General features: G+C 36.9%; 1 protein-coding gene across 1 annotated transcript in view; it reads left to right on the top strand.

Moving 5' to 3' along the window:
• Window positions 1–25: 25 nt before the first annotated feature.
• Window positions 26–13,017, top strand: part of GLDC (glycine decarboxylase) — a 42,344-nt gene continuing 29,352 nt past the window's right edge. The window contains exons 1-2 of the mRNA XM_026083601.1: window positions 26–103; window positions 9,524–9,659. Coding sequence (XP_025939386.1) covers window positions 40–103; window positions 9,524–9,659 — 200 coding nt within the window. The 5' untranslated portion in view covers window positions 26–39. The remainder of the gene's footprint in view (window positions 104–9,523; window positions 9,660–13,017) is intronic.

Below are 13,017 nucleotides of genomic sequence, written 5' to 3'. Positions count from 1 at the left end.
GGCGCGCTGGTCGCCTCTTTCCAGAGCGTCGAGGAGCTGATGGATAAAACCATTCCCGCCAGCATCCGCCTCCGGAGGCCGCTGAAGATGGATGACCACGTCTGTAAGTGCCTGCTGCGCCCGGGCTGCCGCTCGGACCCTCCTGCACAGCCCTCCCCCCTCGCCCCCTGCCCGCCCTCCCAAACCTGAGTTACGCCGAGGCGGGGCAGGACCGGGGGGCTTCCTCCTTCCCACCGAATGTCCCTTCCGAGACGTGGAACAAAAGGTCTCCCGTGCGATGCAAAATGAGGGTAGGATTTAGTAAGGCAGCTGTACCAGCCAGCCATCACGCTCTAAGCACACAAGTGTGCTTGCTGCCTTACTTGCTCTCGGGTTTGAAATCGGCAGGAAAACTTGTGCGGCAGAATTGTCTGTGAACCGTTCTTGAAATCAAGCGCTACAGTGCCTTCGCTGTGCCCCGGGAGTCTGATACGGAGGGAAAGGTGTGTTTAAAAATCGTCACTTTAGTGCAGACTGTAGCAAATTACTCTTTCAAATGAGTTGCTGTCCTTCGTGGTGTCGTACAATTTGCGTGACTTCTCTGTGAGTTTTTCAACAATAATACCCATATTCAAATAATATGCAAAACCTGCATGCATCTCCATATAACATACACTAGAGACAATGGTTAGCATTTTGAATCGATTTGATTGAGGGAAACGGGTAAACAGCAGGAATACAAAACATCTGAGCTAGTTGTAGTAGCAATACAGTAATTCAGCAGACTGCTTTAGAAAACTTTGATGTGACATGATGAAGTTTTAGATACTAACTTTTTTTAAAAATTAGGCTTTAATCAGAGCAGAAAACTTCTAGCTGTATTAATTGCAATCTTGATAGATAACCATGGGCATCATGCTTAGAAAGCCTGCTATTGAAAGAAACACCTAAAAATGCAACTAGCTAAATAATTCCGTGGAAATGTACAAAGCTTAGTAGCCATTCAGCCGCTAGAGACGTTTACATCAATATTAACTTTATATTTGTGTTAGGATCATTCGACTGTTTTGTTAGCATTTTGATCCCTCCTGCTGGGTTTTACACTGCTCATCAGCACATTGTAATTTGAGTGTAAACTTCAGGCACTGAAGCTTCTGTGGGGTTCCTGGCCAGTTCAATCTGGTTAGTCTGAGATGACATCACACATGAGAAGCAGCCGCCACAATGAACAGCCGGGAAAACTACAGCCCGAAAAGGCAGATTCTAGCCAGCAATAATTCAATAGTGATTAAAAGTTTCTATTTTAAAAATATTTTACTTGTGCAATGATTTTTCCTTAGATAAGTTTTTCCATCCTGTTAATATGGGGGGTAGGGAAGGCAGGAGAGATGAAATTTAATTCTCTTCTTCTTTCCACGTGAATAGTGTAAATATTTCTCGATATATTCACCCATTGGAAATGTGTTTTAATCAAGATATTCCCTGACTAGAAGAGTGATTTATTTTTATTTTTATTTTTTAAACTTGCCCTCAAGGGAAAGAGCTTTGGGGGGGTTGTTATTGTTGTTTGGGGTATATCTAGGTCTGTAAGAGGGGATAATGTAGATTGTCGTTAATAACTACATCATAAACATCATTTTAGATGGTTTCTTCGTGATATTTTGGATTTAGTATATGAAACTATTATAACATTTTTCATTACTGAGACTTAGCATAAATGTGACACAGTATGGTTAGAAAGGTATTAAAATAATCGTGTTATTTAAAACTAAGCCAACACTGTTAACCTAAGTCAAAATCTTCATGTGTTGTTTTGTGTGTTCACATAATAATTTGCACAATTATTTTGAAGTAGTCTCGCAATTCGTTGCTATGAATTAGTGATGTTCTGCTATATAGAAGTTCTCATTGTACAGCAGGACCTCATTAGCTAACAGTGTATGTAGTTCACTGGTATTTGCTCCATTTGCTATGCTGTTTCTTTTTCCTTGTAGTAAACTTGAAAAGAGTGTGACTTGATGCAGACTCTTGCACTGCATGCAACAGTGAATTTTAAAAATACACTTGCACGAGGTACAGAAAACTTGTCTGTACACTGTTGCTTTTTCTTTTCCCTACACTGTGATGAACTAACTATATTTTGTAATTTAGTGTGCAGATTTTTGACACTAGTTTTCTGCTATATTGCTAGAAGAAAACCACACAGCCTATAAGAGACCAGTTAAAAGCTTCAGCCTAAAGTTGTGCTACTTCACATTGAACATCTTGTACCTAGAACATTTTATTCTGAGTCAAACTTGCTTTCTGGTCAATGTGTTATTAGAAAGAACACTGTCTCTCTAACCAACAGTGTGGGATTTGCTCCATACATATGGTATATTATATCCTTATCACATCCTCATATTAAAGGGAAATAGCAAAATTAGTAAAATGTCATGAGAACTATATTATACTTTAGATGTGTTCTATTAATTTTGATGAAGACGGTTTTACTCTCTTGCCCACAGAACTCAGATATGCAATGAGAGAACAGGGCAAGGCAATTCCAGTTGTGTTCTTCAACTTTGTCATTCATAAAGTTCATGATTTCCTAAAATGGCAAGTTATAATGATTTAAATAGACACTTCCATTTTCCTTTGTAACTTCAGTTTAAAAAATATTTGTGGTGTCTTCACTGGTTAGAGTGCAGCTGAGATAAGCTGTGCTTGAGCTACTTCTTGTTAAGAAATGCAGCTTGCACTGAAGTCTCATTCAAGTCAATGCTTACAATCCAGATTAGACATGTGGCCTGAAACTCATGCACCCACCATAAATAATATGTCTGAATGTTGGGTCTCTATAATTAAGTCTTATTTTTTTAAAACTTTAATAGCTTCATCCTTGTCTCAGATGTGAATGTAAAGTACCATAGCTAAATTCCTAATTAGGAGAAAAAATGTTAACACAGGAGAAAAATGTCCATACAAGGTTATATATTTGCATAGTTAATCTATATAAGTTGGCAACATTCTTCAGCTTAGACAAGGCTGTTATGCGAACTGTGTAACAGTACCAACTACAGAGAAGGGGGGGATGTCCCTGTTGGAAACATTTCATGTATATCCATATTTTCAAACTTTGATTAGGTGTGGCAGTAGGAAAGATTGTTTTGCATTACTGCTGTTTCTATTGGTAATTCTATTGGTAAGAAGTTATCTAAAAGTTCAAAAATCTGTAAGCTGTATCTATACAATAGCAATAAAAATTCCTCATGTGGTTGCAGTTTATATTAAAAAGTTGTTTTTAAAAGGTGTGACATTAGGAATGATAACACCATTCCTAAATAAAACATCTTATTGCAGTAGAAGCACAGTTTTCCTAACATGTTTTGTCTTTGCTGGTCTTTTTAGCACAGCCCTACCTTCAGTAGAAGAATCGGGCTTCATTACTTCCCTGACTGACATAAGATATTGACACAGAAAGCCTCTGGACTCAACTGGGTGTTTGTTTTGCTTATGTATGAATGAAAAAGCTATCCTGGTAAATGCTAAGCTTTACTGATAAAGTGCATCTATGCTAGAAATGCTCTTTCRATACTAATTTTTCTGTATTGGTAGATCTTTTCTGGTATAGAACTGGTCAGTGATGAAGAAGAGAAATAAAGGAATATAACTTGTGCTAAGAGGTATCTGAAATTAATTGCTTCCTTAGCTATGTAATATGACAGAAGTGTTTTATGTCACTGTCCTGATTTAAAAAAAAAAAAAGAAAGAAGAAGCCATTTTAGAGGTACCTGCTGCCATAAGCCCACTGACAGTTCATGTTGTAAAACCACTGGAATGTACCACTGAAAGTCTGTAACAATCAGCTTTTCTTTAGGTATTGAAGGTGCTTTAGCACATATAGTGACTGACCTAGTTGAAGTAAAAGAACGAGCCACCCTATATAAAGCTAATCCTCTTTTCTTTTATCCCTGCAAACCTACTGTGTTTATTAGTCATAGCTATCCCTGGAATGCTTCTTGTCATAGGTCCATCTTTATTTCATGGATGTATTCAGTGTTAAAATTCAAAGACTTTATAGATTATGATACATATTTCTACTTTTTCAATCAGAATTTGAATTGAAAGAATGATTCTGCAAACTTTACAATGATTCTCCAAAATATTTCAAATTTTACTCTAAAATTTTTGGTTGTAAATGTTAGTTAAGACCTCCATAGGCAACTAATTGGGTCTCCAACGTAAACACTTTTAAAATGCGTATGATTCAGAAGCAGCCATATTCAAAAACAGTTCATATCTTCAAGTTAATTGCTCTTTTTGTAGTTAAATATCTTCTAACTGTCATTTTGACTTTAAAACAACACTTAAAAGTAATTCTGTGTGAGATTGATGTCAGGAATCGGTTTTAAGTAGACTTTAGAGCTGACTTTATCATTTCAGATTCCTTACAACTAGAGTACATATTGTACACTTGGGATCCCTACTGCCTGGACAACCACTATCCTCCAGAGAGCTGCCACAAGCATTGCTGGAATCTGCTGTCCCCCCACAACATTTCACTCTTCATGGCACTTTTTGGCTGCTGCTCCCCTTTCAGCAGCCGGTAGGCCTTCAGGGTAGGAAGGCAAAAGGCAGACTTATCGCTGGCCCTCAGCCACTGCATGCCTCCCTGTCCTTGCAGCACCCTCAGTTGCATCTGCTGCCCAGACAGGCTGTGTAAGTGCTGGGCCTGAGCAGAGGGAGGAGGAAGAGGAGGCAGGGCAGCAGATAGCATTGGCTTTCAGCCCTTCTCTTGAGGAGTCTCTGGCAGGACTTGCCATGTGGAGCAGGCACTTCTCCTGGGCCACTCTACAGCGTTATTACACGTCTGACAGAATTTGACAGTGCTTCAGAGCAGTTTTACTTCAATATAATTTGATTTTGTTCCAGAGATGGAATTGCTGAAGCAAGGGAAATAAATTAGCCCCCTTTTTCTGTTTTGAAAATCTTGCTTACTTGACCTCAGAAGCTGGTTTTCTTGAAGGATTTATGTAAGGTGAGCAAAATGACATCAGACAAATAGCCTCTTCTCTCTTACATTGTAGATTTTAAGTTAGCATCTATTGTCTTGATTTCTCCTCTTTTTTTTTTTTCTTTTTTTTCCTGTCTTAACTTTGGGTACCCTACTTCCCTGTAGATATCTCACAGGTTCAAAGCAAAGCTACTAGGCCGGTCAGTAAAACACCAGCAGAAATAATAGCATTAACATTTTAGAACGAGATAATTCCTTCCTTCTTCCTATTTTTGTGATATATATTGCCTCTGTTTTACCTGTGGCTCTGTGTGGCTCTGTGGCTGTTTGTGCGCACATGCGTGCATGTGTGTGTGTGGCAGTCATGAAACGTCCTCACTGAACTCCTAGTGAGAGCCTCAGTGGTTTTTCTCCACAGTTCTGAGATAACAGTACTGCAAGATCAATGAACTTTATTCTGGGTACTGCCTCTGATCTTATTATCTAGTGAACTGGGTGCAGGGAATAAAGATAACTGCAGTGACTAGCTGGCAATTCTTTTCTTGCTGAATAAGGTTCTTGAAGGATTTATAGACTATATCCAATAGAATGAATTCAAGATAAAGGCATTTCAACCATGCTTCTCAGAAAACTGGAAACAGACAGCTGAGTGTTGGCCAGTTTCTAAGTGTTTCTTAATAGCATTCATTTTTTTAAATCTTTTTTTGTTTCCCATTTTGTATATTGCTTCTCACTTTACCAGCTGGTGGGAAGAACTTAAATCAGTAACCCAGCACAGAGGTCTTACAACAAGCTATTCTTAAACCATATATATTGAAACCTTCCAAAATACACCAGTCTCATTCATATGTTCTGGCTTAAAAGAAAAATAATCAGCAATTATTTACATGAATACAGTGTGCCCAAGGTGTGTGGCCTCTATGGCAGAAAGGTTCTACGTTTCTAGGCAGGTTTTTTTTATTTGGTGGCACTCTTACCTACAAAAATGGAAATTTAGTAATTTAATTCTGAATTTGAAAAATAATTTTTAAGCATACTGAAGATTGCAGTTATTACATTCTTCTGTCTTTATATTAGATGTTCATTTACAAAGTGAACAGTGCAGTGTCAGACCACTTCCACAATTCATGTTATTGGAATCTACAGCTGAAAACTAGGTTTGCTGGAATGGAGAAGATAATCGCTGCTACCATAAGGGAGGTGGATCACAAGACAATGTAGGTTGGCAGGGAGCTAGTCTGACCTCCTGCTCAAAACAGAATCAGTCGTGGGATGAGACCAGGTTGCTCAGGGCTTTAACCAGTTGGCTCTTGAAAACTTCCAAGATGACACAACCTCCCTGGGCCCCAGCCCTGCTGGTGGGCTCTCTTTGGTGGGTCTAGCTCTTGCCACCCACCTCTGTGAAAAGCCTGGCTGACTCTCCTTGATCTTTTCTCCATAGGTGCCAGGGGGCTGCTAGGGATGGTTTAACAGCCTTACTCACCTGTGTTTGTGCCCCAGTGTATGTGTTAATTTCTTTGACCCTTGTCTAGATTAGTTTTGCTTTAATTCAGAACCTTATCAGTGTAAACCAAACACAGATTTGATTAAAAATTAAATCATCTTAAATCTACATGCATTTACATTTGTTCTTAGGGAAGCCAGGCTGGACAGTCAAATCAGGGGCTATTGACATCAGTAACACTGGTGTGCAGTTCCTTATTGGTTGTAAATATCTTACTAAAATGATGCCTAGTGCTTTGATGAACTCCTTCAAGGCAATGTTCAGTCTAGGGTAAAGTGGAAGGGCTGTTTACCCCATATCTCTTCAAAGAGGCATGCCAAATGTAGGAGACACATTTGAGACCTGCTGCTGTTGCCTTTGTAGTGACCAAAGGATCAGGGCAAGTGACATGAAGCAGAAATGGAGAGAGTGTGCCCTCCAGCATTTTGCTATCCTGATTAAAAAACTAGTAATATAACTTTCTTCACAGATAACTCTTATATAAATGTTGTAATTAAAAAATTTAATCTGTGTTGGAATCTGTATGTGCAACTTTTCTAGATGACTTGTGGAAGCTTATTTGCTGCCTGAGCTGCTTACTGTCTCACTAAGCTTTATGTTTTTTCTCTTGAATCCATTTCAGAAAACATGGTATTATTTCAGGGAGCTCTAGCATAAGTTCAGTGACTTCCTTTGGTAGTTTCTTAGCTCTATCTGCTGAGAAGTGACTCTCAACTTTCTAGAATAATCATCCAGTCAGGTTAACAAAGGAAGCAAGTGCTATCTGGCACATAGTACAATATTTTCAGTATGTGTTTACTACAGAAATCTTGCTCTTAATGCATTTTTTATGTGTAACGTTGGGCTAGTGAGTGAGTTAAATGCTATCCAACTTCTTCTTTTAACTGAATTTAGAGTTAAATGAACAAATGCAATAGCATTTCCAAAAAAAATGTTGAAATTTGATTTAAATTCTGCAAGAATACAGAACCAAAGCTCTAAAAACAGAAATGCCTTTCATCAAAATATTTGTTTGCTGGTGACAGAGAGGAAGAGGTTTAAAATGTTAAAACTCTCACCAAAAACAAAGTGCATTTGTCTGAAATAAGCTCTGTAGGAGTAGTACGGGGGAGTGGAACTGTTTACTACATTTCAGAAACTTTGCCTTGGGTATTGCTGAGTTCAAGTTCAATGAATATATGACCCTTGAGTCCCCAGAAAAAAAATGTATTTTACTGAAAACATGAAATTTATTTATACATTGATTTAACAATGATGAGTTTTGAAATCAGAGGTGATAATAAATAATAAAGTATATAATGTAAAGTGTTACTATTTATTATGTGGCTGTAGAAGAAATTAATTGAAAACCTGGAGATTTTCAATAAGGAATTAATGTTTGTACATTGAATGTAATAGTAACACTTTGAGTAAATGGCAGAGGAGAGATGAGTTTTGAAATCAGAGGTGAAGATCAATAAATACCTTTGTTTATGGCTATAGAAGAAATCAATTCAAAACCTGGAGGTTTTTTATGGAGAATTGTTTGCCATCAGGTTCTAGGGCATTAGACCACTGTGACTGTTTTGATTTGATCTCTCTTGCTGGAGTAATTTATACAGAGAAATGGATTTTGAAACGTGCGGGGCTCAAGCTATTTTCCTTTGCTTATTTATAGCCTTATATTCCAAAGTCTCCTTTTCAAACTGCACTGCAAAATGAACAGACTTTAGTGCAACTGCTGAGTGCCTAAGCTTCCAAGGTCAGATAGAAAAAAAGATCTGAGCACCTAAAGATGCAGATGAGTACATAGGGAATTTTGAGGGATACTTAGAAAGCTAGGTGTCCAATGTCCACCCAGGTCTGTTAGGTTAGGCAGATCAGTCCCTCTACATAATCTTACAAAGCCTACTGACCATCTCTCTGCATCCTCTGGTACTCAACTATTTTGTAAATCTTTCCCTTTGGCAAATATCGGCTGGCGTTATTCATCAGCTACTAGAAACAGATTTAGTGAATGTGATTTTTGCCTAAAGGATGTTGAGAAATATCTAGAAGCAAGACCAAAAACTAATTATTTTTTTTTTGGGGGGGGGGGAGAGGGGGACGGACAATTTTACCTTTCATCTCAACACTTCAGTAGCATTCTGTTGTAATCTCTCTTAATTAGACTGATAGACTATTTTCAAAGCTATGCTTAAGTGGAATTTCTTCAGCTAGAAATATTGTGTTCACACGTTTTTGTTTTAATAACCTGATGAAGCATATTAAAACTGAGAGGACCTCTTTTATTTTAGCAGCTGTTTGGGGGGAAATGTCACTGGGGTCTGCAGAGAACATGAAGTTCCTGAATTCTAAGAAATTTTTCTTGGATACTTGGTGTGAACTCAGTTAGTGCAAGTTCTGCTCTGTTAAACACACTAAATCTTAACTGTGAATGACCAGGACTTCATCCCATGCTGATTCTGCAATGTTCAGCTAATAAAAAGTCTTTTCTGAGATTTATTTTAATGTGTGTACAAGAGAAACAGAATGCATTTTTGCATTACAAACAAAAGACCGTCATAAGCCACTTCCCCATAACAACTACTTCTCTTGCTATGATTTTCACATTGGTCAGAGTTCTGTGATTATTCAGTTGTTGCACTTATGATAGTGACATTTACATTGTTTAGGATGTGCAGTGTTTTATTTAATGTTAAAAAATGAATAACTGCCCAAAATGAAGTATTTGTGACGTAACTGTCAAATGTGATTAATGTGAAAGAACAACTGAAAATGAAGCTGTTAACAAATACCTAATTCCAGTTGCATCCAGAAAAGTCACCTTATAGAAATGAGAAAAAAAAAACAAAAAATACCAAAGAAACCACCACTTAGGTCAGGTAGAAATTAAACTTTCCCAGAACGTTTTACCAGGTTATTATTTTACCTTTCATTGGTACCTTTTTCTGATACAGTCTATTTACTGCATTTTTTTTTAACAGAGATACAAGGCAGTTTAGCTGAAAACTGCTAACATGATATGTAACTGAACTTTTCTGCTATCACTTCTTTTCAACTAGGTGAAAATGAAATCCTTGAAACTCTATACAGTATTGCAAGCAAGAACAAGATATGGAGGTCCTATATTGGCATGGGTTATTACAACTGCTCAGTGCCTCAGCCTATTGCACGGAACTTGCTGGAGAATGCAGGATGGTAACGTACAGGTTTTCCTTATTAAATGCATATGTATAAATACGTGCTTAAATTTCATATTTGGATGTGCATAGACAAATATGTCCAATATCCATTCTTTTGGCTAAGGCTTTTTGTATGTTTGATACTGATGTTTTAAGTGTGGAAACTATATTGTTCAAAAGTTAGAGAGGAAAAAGTGACTTTAGAAGATGCTCGTTCCATAAAAGACTTCTGCTTGTAAGGTAGACTTCCATGACTTCTGTTCACAGCTTATATTTCTTATGAACTAAAACATGAATGTTTTAGTTTGCTTTAAAGGAAGTATGCAGATTTAACTCTAAATAAAAGTAATTCTTTCCTAGATTCTGCCTAAAATTAAAGTGCTCCCTTCTCCACTAGTGTGTCCAATTATGGACAGAGATATTTAAATACTACACAATACTCTGATTATGGTTTTCTTATGAGAAAGAATGCAGCCTTGGAAGTCTTAAATGCTTTTCCTTCGATATTTCACTCTTTTTTTTCTCTTTTTTTCTTTTTTTTCTTTTTTTTGACCCCAGAGAGCTTCAAGAGTTTGAACGTATATCCATAAAGTGTGTCTTTGTTTAAACAAATAACTCAGTCAATGGATTGCTGAGAACAGGTTGATAGTGTGCTTGATAATTAATTTTTGAATAGGCTGAGAATATCGTACTTTGTTCTCGGAACCCAGATGACAGTTCAGCTGTTTGGGATAAGCCAAAAAATAGTCTGTCAGACTTGAATTTTACTGTTCTTTTAATGTTAAATGAAAAAATACGTTCAGTGCATTCATTTATGTATAATGGGTAACATTATTCTAAACAGTAAAAGCCTTTGTCTCTTGAAGGACTTTTCAGGAAAAAGGTTCTAAGGCTTGGTTATAAGTACTCATTTAGCATTGGATGTTACTCTAAACACCTATAACTCAGAATTAACACATCAGAAAAATGAAAATGAAATTCAGTCCACCAGACTGAAGGCACTGATATCATGCATTGTCTCATCCTGAAGTTTCTGTGTCTCTAGTCAATAACATCCTTTTTTGCACTATAATTCAGTCATAACTGACATCTTTATCACTGAGTAATTTTCATTTGAATAAAAACAATATTTAAAGGGGGGGGGAAAAGTAGAATCAAATTAGTTACTGTAAAAAGCCATTGTTAATTAAGTACTATACTTTTATCAGGTTAAGCCAAATATTGCTTGTTTACAAATAGTGACTGGCGTGTACTTCATCTTGGTCTCTGTATCCTCAGAATTCCAAGCCTATTTGTTATTAGCCTTTGTTTTATTTGTGTATCATCAGACTTTTCAACTGACCAAGAAGTTGCACAGATATTTCAAGAATTTGCACTTCTTAGACCTGAGGAATCTATGCAAACAAATATTGCACTGCTAGAGTCAAAAATAAGAATGGTTAAAGTAAAAGAATTGAAATAAATTACATGTTTTTAAATATGAAAAATATATATAGTGTTAGTAAAGCGACTGTGAGAGTTCATTCAAAAATCTATTCTTGGACTGCCCCATAAAATCAAACTAGAATACTAAAAGCTAAACTTACAGAAGGTTAAAGTGAATTGTGTTTGCTGGAAAGGGGGAGATAAAAGCAAACTTCTTAAGCATGCAGACTTTATAGAAGCTGTGTCAGAAATCAAGCCTCTTCTCACATCTGCTAAGTGTATATCTTATAAAYGCTAACATCTACCCATTACAGCTTCAGGGGTAATGCTGCAAGTTAAGGCTTATTTTTTTTGCTCAATCCTGTGTCTTTCACATGATTTGTTGTTTCTCATTGCTTGGCATTCTTTAGAATTGTTAACAGAAATCTATGAACACAGAAATGAAGGACTTTTTAGTATTTAGGACACTCAGACTTGGTAGGAGGAGGTAGGAAGCAAAGGGGTAGATTTCAGGAAGAAACTTGAGAACAAAATGTATTTTCAGCTGGAAATGGGACTGTTGACCCACACTGCATTCTTTAGAAGATTTGCCAGCAAAATCCTTCAGGATGTTAGGTTCTGCTAAGAAAATATTCAACCCTGCCAGAATTTCAAAGCTTTTTGAAGCATTCAGAAAATGGTGTACCAGATCTCTGTTCACAATAAAAACTTGAATAGTTTAATCAGTTGAGATAGAGTTGTCTGACCAAAGCTATGTACTAATTAAGTGTCTGGGAAGTTGGCATTCAAGAATATCTTGTACTGGTAGCTTTTGGAAAAGCATGGGCATCCTTTTCTTTGAAATCTGAAGCCCATTTGAAACTTCTGTATTGTTGAAAGAAGCTAGTACTTTGGGTATTTTGGGGTATATTTAAAAATACTTTGGGTAGATACTCTTCAGGCAATTTCTTTTATCCAGAGAACACTCTGRTGCAAAGTTACAAAATAAGCCGCAAGTTTTCTGTAGCGGACTGTTGCTTGACAGAAGTATCGTAGTTACAGTTCCAGTCTCCGAGGAGAGGGATTTAATTGCACAAGGTAGAGGGTCCTAGGCCCTTATTTTTTATATTTTGTTTCTTTCTGATCTTGGTTATTTTGTAGCTGCTAACACTCCCTTGTTCCTGGCAGTCTGTAACTAATAATTCCCTACTAACCTTAGATGGAAGTCTTAGAAATAAATGTTTTCAATAACTTGACATCCCAGTCAATTTTATTTATTTATTTATTTATTTATTTAAAGGCAGCCTGCTTTCTCAAAACAAATAAATAGCCTCTCAGTGTGTACGTTTAATTGATCCTTAGAGCATCTCAACTCTAAAATTCAGGCAAAAAGATTTACTTTGGGGCATACCATCATTACTGACATTCAGCATGGATTCCTCAGGCATACAAATATCTGTCATCTTTCTGCTGTTATGGATGTATAGTCTTTATTCTGCTGCATCACATATTGACATATTTGTTAAAATATTTCATCCTAAGTGGGCTGAACTGTGACTCTAATAACAGACCCAGTTAATTCTGTGCTATGACATGAGCATAAATAAATAACTAAAAAATACGAAGAATATTTGGCTTCAGAAATAAGCTCACATATAGGCTTCTTTTAAACATCATACATGTCAAAACAGAGTGGTATTTTTGGAGCTTCAATGGATAAAAATATCTGTAAGACTGAAAATCAAGAAGGCCTTTAAGGTTCATGCTTATACCAACCAGTGAAGCATGGTAGAGTGTAGAGCTCTCCAAAGCACAGCTCACCTGCTTACTTTGTCCCCAAATATTAAAATGTAAGAATAAAGAATGTGTACCAAGGATATCAGCAATCTTTACATCAGTAGCTTAACTCATTAGTGATTAGCACTAACCTCTCCTGCATTACGTTCTGAAAATCATTGCATACCTTGCAA

The sequence above is a fragment of the Apteryx rowi genome, unplaced genomic scaffold (genome assembly GCF_003343035.1).
Source record: "Apteryx rowi isolate R43461 unplaced genomic scaffold, aptRow1 scaffold_61, whole genome shotgun sequence".
Lineage (NCBI taxonomy): Eukaryota > Metazoa > Chordata > Aves > Apterygiformes > Apterygidae > Apteryx > Apteryx rowi.
This window is presented reverse-complemented; position numbering and strand designations above follow the sequence as displayed.